The sequence below is a fragment of the Carcharhinus amblyrhynchos genome, unplaced genomic scaffold (assembly GCF_965287045.1).
Source record: "Carcharhinus amblyrhynchos unplaced genomic scaffold, sCarAmb.v2.hapA scaffold_954, whole genome shotgun sequence".
Taxonomy (NCBI): domain Eukaryota; kingdom Metazoa; phylum Chordata; class Chondrichthyes; order Carcharhiniformes; family Carcharhinidae; genus Carcharhinus; species Carcharhinus amblyrhynchos.
In genome coordinates, this window is record NW_027650694.1 from 26,812 (window position 1) to 35,000 (window position 8,189).

Here is an 8,189-nt window from a genome sequence, read left to right on the forward strand (position 1 = left end):
TTTTTACAGCATTAATCTGAGTAGGAATAAGGTATAGCAAAGGGAAGAACTACTTAGTAGGGGTCATCAATAGATCCGCGAGCAGTATTTCCGCAGTGGGGTATAGTATGACCCAGGAAATACTGGGGGCTTGCAAGAAAGTGACAGTAATAATGATGGTTGATTTTAATATGCGCAGAGACTGGAGGATTCAGATTGGTGAGGGAATCCTGGAGGCAGAGTTCACTGTGTGTATTAGAGACTGTTCCTCGGATGAGTATGTTATGGAACCAACCAGGGAGCAGGCTACTCTGGATCTGATATTGTGTAATGAGGAGGGATTAATTAGTAGTTGGGGATCCTCTCGGGAGTAGTAAGCATAGTCTGATAGAGTTCACAGTTCAGTTTTGGGGGTGAGAAAGTGGAGTCCCACACTCCTGTAATTAAACACAGGCACAAGGATAGATTTGGCTGGATAGGCTGGGCAGGAAGGCTGAGAGACTGGCCAGCGGGTGGACTGTGGCACTTGTTCAGGAAACACTCAGGCCCTCACAACAAAGAGAATTCCAGCACAGAAAGAAAGGTTAATTACAAGAGAAAACTGGCGCAAAACATCAAGAAGGATAGCAAAATCTTCTGTAGGTATGTAAAAGAGAGTCGCTAGGGGTGAATGTTGGTCCCTCAGAAGATGAAACCACAGAGTTAATAGTGGGGAAGACGGACATGCAGAGATACTAAATCAGTATTTGGCCTCAGTTTTCACAGTGGAGGCCACTGGGATCATTCCTATCGGAACAGGCAAGTCAGGGGGGAATAGGAAGGATAGAACTTAGAACAGGGATAGGGAAAAGGTACTCGGCAAACTATCGGGATTGAGGCTGGATAAATCCTCCCCGGGGCCTGATGGCCAACATCCCAGGATATTAAAGGAAGTGGTGATGGAGATAGTGGATCCGTTAGTTATACTATTCCAAAAATGGACACAGGAAAGGTTCCAATGGATTGGAAGAATACAAATGTTATCTTACTCAAAAAGGGAGGGAGGCAAAAGGTGGGAAGTTACAGAGCAGTTAGTTTAACATCTGATTACGGGAAAATGTTAGAATCAATTCTCAAGGAAGCAATCATCAGGACATTTGGAAAGTCAAAGCGCTGTTCTATTGGAGGAGGGAAATTACTGAAGTTTATTATCAAGGATTTCATAACTCAGCATTTTAAAGGCAGTGGTTATAATCAGACAAAGTCAGCATGGATTTACAAAGGGGAAATCATGCTGGGCAAATCTATTGGAAATCTTTAAGAATGTAATCAGTAGAGTTGACCGAGGAGAACCAGTGGATGTGGTTTATTTAGACTTTCATAAAGCTTTCGACAAGGTCTCACATAAGATTACTATGTAAATGGGATTGTAGATAATGTCTTGAGATGAATAGAAAGCTGGCTCACAGATAGGAAGTAAAGAGTTGGCATAAATGGGTCTTTTTCTGATTGGCAGCCAGTGACGAGTATGGATTCCGCTGGGATCTGAGCTGGAACCACAACTGTTCACATTATATATTAATGATTAGGAAGAGGGAACGGAATGTATTATCTCCAAATTTACAGATGATACGAAGTTGGATGGGAGGGTGAGCTGTGAGGAGGATGCAGAGATGGTTCAGTGTGATTTGGACAGGCTGAGTGTGTGGGAATCTGCATGGGAGATGCAGAATAATGTGGATAAATGTGAGGTTATCCACTGTGATAGCAATAATAGGAAGAGAGATTATTACTGGAATGGGTGTAAATTGAGAGAGGCGGATACTCAGCGAGATCTTGGAGTCCTCGAGCATCAGTCGCTGAAAGTAAGCGCGCAGGAACAGCAGGCAGTAAAGAAGGCAAATGGTATGTTAGTCTTCATAGCGAGTGGATTTGAGTATAGGGATAGGGATGTTTTACTGCAATTGTACAGGGTGTTGGTGAGGCCACACCTGGAGTATTGTGTACAGTTTTGGTCTCCTTATCTGAGGAAGGATGTCCTTGCTATAGAGGGAGCACAGTGAAGGTTTACCAGGCTGATCCCTGGGATGGCAGGTCTGTCATATGAGGAGAGACTGAGTGGGTTAGGATTATATTCACTGGAGTTTAGAGTGAGAGGGGATCTGATAGAAACTTATAAAATTCACACAGGGTTAGACAGGGTAGATTCAGAAAGAATGTTCCCGATGGTGGGGGAGTCCAGAACTATATAGATGTGTACGGATGTGATATAATTGGGATTACAGAGACATGGCTGCAGGGTGACCAGGGGTGGGGATTGAATGTCCCAGGGTATTTAATATTTAGGAAGGACAGGTACAAAGGACAAGGTGGTGGAGTGACACTGCTGGTTAAAGAGGAAATTTACACAACAGTGAGAAAGGATATTTGCTCTGACAACATGGAGTCTGTACAGGTAGAGCTGAGAAATAGCAAGGGGCAAAAAACATTAGTTTGTATGATACTCAGACCCCCAAACTGCAGTGGTGATATTGGGAATGGCTTTAAACACAAAATTAGAGATGAATGTGATAAGGAAATATCGGTGATCATGGGTGATTTTAATCTGCACGTAGATTGGGCAAATCAAAGAAGCCACAAAGCCATAGAGGAGGAATTCCTGGAGTGTAAACGGGATGATTTCCTTCACCAATATGTGGAAGAACCAACTGGAGAGCAGGCCAGTTTAGATTAGGCACTGTGTAATGAGAAGGGAATCATTGCCAGTGAAGCTGTGTGAGACCCCTTGGGAATGAGCACCCATAACATGGAAGAATTTTTTATTGAGATGGAGAGTGAAGTAGTTGATTCGGAGACTAGAGTGCTGAATCTTAATAAAGGAAACGATGAAGATATGAGGCGTGAGTTGGGATTGATAGATTGGGGAGAGTTACTGAAAGGAATGACGGTGGATAGGCGATGACAAACATTCCAGGAACACATGGGGGAACTGCACCAACTGTTTATTCCTGTCTGGCACAGAAGCAAAATGGGTAAGAGAGCCAATCCATGGCTTACAAAGGAAATTAGAGAGGAAGAAGCATACAGATTGGCCAAGAAAAATAACTGGTCTGAGGATTGGGATAGTTTAGAATTCAGCAAAGAAGGACTAAGGGATTGATTAAGAAGGGGAAATAGAGTATGAAAGTAAGCTTACAGGGAACATAAAGACTGACACTAAGAGTTTCTATAGATACGTGAAGAGAAAGAGGTTGAAGACAAATGTAGGCCCCCCTTAAACAGGAATGGGGGACAAAGAAATGGCCGAGCAACTGAATATATACCTTGGTTCTGTCTTCACAGAAGAGAACACAAATCAGATGCCAGAAATGTTGGAGAATGTAAGATTCAGTGAGAGGGAAGAACTGAGTGAGATCAATATTAAAAGAGAAATGGTACTGGGGAAGTTAATGGGATTGAAGGTGGATAAATCCCCAGGCCCTGATAATCTACATCCCACAATACTCAAGGAAGTGGCTCTAGAAATAGTGGATGCATTGGTGGGCATCATCCAGGATTCTATAGACTGGGGAACAGTCCCTGCAGATCGGAGAGTAGTGAACGTCACTCCAATATTCAAAAAGGGAGGTAGAGAGAAAACAGGGAATATAGACCAGTAAACTTCAATAGTAGGGAAAATCTCAAATCCATTATTAAGGACTTTATAGCAGAGCATTTAGAAAGCAGTGGCAGGATCAGAGTCAGCATGGATTTATAAAGGGGAAATAGTGCTTGATAAATCTGTTGGAATTCTTTGCAGATGTAACCAGTAGAGTTGACAATGGGGAACCAGTCGATGTGATATATTTGGACTTTCAGAAAGCGTTTGACAAAGTTCAGCATAAGAGATTTTCGAGCAAGATTAAAGCACATGGGATTGGGGGAAGTGTATTGCGATGGATAGAAAACTGGTTAGCGGAGAGGAAACAAAGACTAGGAATTAATGGGTGCTTTTCAAATTAGCTGGCAGTAACAAGTGGGGGTGACACAGGGAGTGGTGCTGGGACCCCAACTATTCACAATATATATTAATGATTTGAATGAGGGAACAAAATGTAACATCTCAAAGTTTACAGATGATACCAAGTTGGGTGGGAGGGTGAACTGTGACGAGGATGTGGAGATCCTTCAGAATGATCTGGACAGGTTGGGTGAGTGGGTAAATCAATGGCAGATGCAGGATAATTTGGATAAATATGAGGTTATTCATTTTGGAAGCAAAAACAAGAAGGCAGGTTACTCCCTGAATGGGTGTAAATTGGGAGAGGGGAGTGTGCAGAGGGACCTGGGTGTCCTTGTGCACCAGTCACTGAAGGTAAGCGTGCAGGTACAACAGGCCGTAAAGAAGGCAAATGGTATGTTGGCCTTCATTGCGAGAAGTTTTGAGTACAGGAGCAGGGATGTGTTGTTACAATTATACAGGGCCTGGGTGAGGCCACACCTAGAGTATTGTGTGCAGTTTTGGTCTCCTTTTCTGAGGAAGGATATTCTTGTTCTCGAGGGAGTGCAGTGAAGGTTTACCAGGCTGATTCTGGGGAAGGTGGGGCTGATGTACGAGGAGAGATTGACCTGGTTAGGATTGTTTTTGCTGGAGTTCAGACGAATGAGGAGGGATCTCATAGAGACTGATAAAATTCTAATAGGACCAGACAGGGTAGATGCAGGGAGGATGTTCCCGATGGTGGGGGGAGTCCAGAACCAGGGGTCACAGTCTGGGGATTCAAGGTAGACCATTTAGGGTGGAGATGGGGAGAGTTACAGAACAAAGAGATCTAGGGATACAGGTTCATAGCTCCTTGAAAGTGAAGTCACAGGTGACTTCAGAGTAGTGAAGAAGGCATTCGGCATGCTTGGTTTCATTGGTCAGAACATTGAATACAGGAGTTGGGATGTCTTGTTGAAGTTGTACAAGACATTGGTAAGGCCACACTTGGAATACTGTGTACAGTTCTGGTCACCCTATTATAGAAAGGATATTATTAAACTAGAAAGAGTGCAGAAGAGATTTACTAGGATGCTACCGGGACTTGATAGATTGAGTTATAAGGAGAGGCTGGATAGACTGGGACTTTTTTCTCTGGAGCGTAGGAGGCTGAGGGGTGATCTTATAGAGGTCTATAAAATAATGAGGGGCACAGGTCAGCTAGATAGTCAATATCTTTTCCCAAAGGTAGGGGAGTCTAAAACTAGAGGGTATAGATTTAAGGTGAGAGGGGAGAGATACAAAAGTGTCCAGAGGGACAATTTTTTCACACAGAGGGTGGTGAGTGTCTGGAACGAGCTGCCAGAGGCAGTAGTAGAGGTGGGTACAATTTTGTCTTTTAAAAAACATTTAGACAGTTACATGGGTAAAATGGGTATAGAGGGATATGGGCCAAATGCAGGGAATTGAGATTAATTTAGGGGTTTAAAATAGAAGGATGGCATGGACAAGTTGGGCTGAAGGACCTGTTTCCATGCTGTAAACCTCTATGACTATAACATTCCTTCATCCAAAGAGTGGTGAGTCTGTGGAATTCATTCCCACAGGAAGTAGTTGATACCAAAACATTGAATATATTCAAGAGGAAGCTGGATATAGCACTTGGGGTGAATGGGGTGAGAGGTTATGGGGAGAAAGTAGGATTGGGCTGTTGAGTTGGATGATCAGCCATGTTTGTAATGAATGGTGGAGTGAGCTCGAAGGGCCGAATGGCCTCCTGCTGTTCCTAGGTTAACATGGGGTCAGAGTCCGAGGATAAGGGGTAAACCTTTTAGAACTGAGGTGAGGAGAAATTTCTTCACCCAGAGGGTGGGGAATGTGTGGAATTCACTCCCACAGAAAGTAGTTGAGGCCAAAACATTGTGAGATTGCAAGTGCAAACTTGTGTGGGGTGGGTGGATTGGCCGTGTTAAATTGCCCCTTACTGTCTCGGGATGCGTAGTTTAGAGGGATTGGTGGGGTAAGTATGTGGGGTTACGGGAATAGGGCCTGGGTGGGATTGTGGTCGGTACAGACTCAATGGGCTGAATGGCCTCCTTCGGCATTGTAGAGTTCCTGTGATTCTGTAAGAAATTAGATTTCGTTCTTGGGACTAAAGGGATCGAGGGATATGGAGGGGGGGGAGGGATCTGGATATTGAATTGGATGATCAGCCGTGATCAAAATGAACGGCAGAGCAGGCTGGAAGGGCCGAATGGCCTCCTGCTTCTAGTTTCTTTGTTTGAGGGGTTATAATTTGAGGATAAGGGGTAAATCTTTTAGAACTGAGGTGAGGACTATCAAAACTATCCTCAAACTATAACCCTGAGAACAGAGAAAATTCCAGCACAGGAACAGGCCCTTTGGCCCCTCCAAGCCTGCACCGACCATGCTGCCCCCGACTGAACTAAAACCCCCTACCCTTCCGGGGACCATATCCCTCTATTCCCATCCTATTCATGGATTTGTCCAGATGCCCCTTAAAACTCACTATCGTATCCGCTTCCACTCCCTCCCCCGGCAGCGAGTTCCAGGCACCCACCACCCTCTGTGTAAAAAATCTGCCTCGTACATCTCCTTTAAACCTTGTCCCTCACACCTTAAACCTGTGCCCCCGAGTAATTGACTCTTCCACCCTGGGAAAAAGCTTCTGACTATCCACTCTGTCCGTGCCTCTCATAATCTTGTAGACTTCTATCAGGACTCCCCTCAACCTCCGTCACTCCAGTGAGAACAAACCAAGTTTCTCCAATCTCTCCTCATAGCTAATGCCCTCCACACCAGGCAACATCCTGGTAAATCTTTTCTGTCCCCTCTCCAAAGCCTCCACATCCTTCTGGTAGTGTGGTGACCAGAATTGAACTCTATATTCCAAGTGCAGCCTAACTAAGGTTCTATAAAGCTGCAACATGACTTGTCAATTTTTAAACTCAGTGCCCCGGCCGATGAAGGCAAGCATGCCGTATGCCTTCTTGATTACCTTCCCCACCTGCATTGCCACTTTCAGTGACCTGTTTACCTGTACGACCAGATCCCTCTGCCTATCAATACTCTTAAGGGTTCTGCCATTTAGTTCTGGACTCCCCCATCATCGGGAACATTCTCTCTGAATCCACTCTGTCAAACCCTCCTCCTCCATAGAGTTTTAGTTAAGTGACTGTTTGTGGAATAAATTTTTAACAGTCTCTCTCTGTGTCTCTCCCTCTCGCTCTGTGTTTCTCCAGGGTGGGAAATGCGGTGAGAATTTTGATAAGTTTTTCACGCGTGGTTCCTTTGCGCTGACTCCGCCGGACCAGAGTGTGTTGATGAACATCGATCAGGATGAATTCAGTGGATTCTCCTTTGTTAACCCAGCCTTTGTCCATCCCAGCAAGCGACTGTCAGCACCCTACACCATCTGACGTCACCCCCAGCCTGCCCCCAGCCTCGGCCGCCTCCAGAATATTCCGGAAGGTTTGAGGCGGTGAAATTCCTCACCCCCCTCCAGCCGGTGGTCACTCGCTTCTCCCCCAATTCATTCCCACCTCCTGTTGCCCTTTGACCTGCTTTCTATCACTCAGCTGGAGCCTCTTATAGCCTCACACCTCCCCAAGTGAGACTGAAATTTGAGTGGCGGCTCTCTGTCTCTGTCTCTGTGTGTCTCTGTCTCTCTGTCTGTGTGTCTCTCTCTCTCTGTCTGTCTGTCTCTCTCTGTCTGTGTGTGTGTCTCTGTCTCTGTCTCTCTGTCTCTGTCTCTCTCTCTCTCTCTCTGTCTCTCTCTCGCTCTGTCTCTCTCTTTCCACCCCCGCCCCCCCCTCCATTGTTGTATCGAACGTAACGGGAACTTCCTGAGCCCAGGCCCCAGCTCACCGAGGCCTCTGTCTGTCCATCCCTCAGTATCCTCCTCACAGCTCACACTCCCAGCTCACCAGGCAACAGAACCTGCTTCCAGGGAGAGGCTTAAACAGCAGATACAGAGAGGGAGACAGAGAGGGAGGGAGAGGGAGACACTGACAGAGACAGAGAGATTCAGAGAAAGAGTTAGAAACACGCAGAAAGGGAGAGAGTATGTTGGGGATCAGATCAGAAACTCCAAAATATATTATGTAGTCAGCCTTGACCCCAACTTGGTTCTGATTTTGGCATTAGCACAAACATAAGGTGTTTTGCTCCAGCTGTGATTCTAATAAGCCACCAAGAAGCTTTATATCAAAATAAACCTCATTTATAGACAAACTTTAACGAATTAGCA

The 8,189-nt window shown here is 45.3% G+C and overlaps 1 protein-coding gene across 1 annotated transcript in view; it reads left to right on the top strand.

Annotated features, from left to right (window-relative positions):
- LOC145340358 (protein kinase C alpha type-like) overlaps nucleotides 1–7,643 on the top strand; it is a 30,783-nt gene extending 23,140 nt beyond the window's left edge. Inside the window, 1 exon segment of the mRNA XM_080184815.1 lies at nucleotides 7,183–7,643. Within this exon segment, the coding sequence (XP_080040941.1) occupies nucleotides 7,183–7,359 (177 nt within the window). The 3' untranslated portion in view covers nucleotides 7,360–7,643.
- The last annotated feature ends 546 nt before the right edge of the window (nucleotides 7,644–8,189 follow it).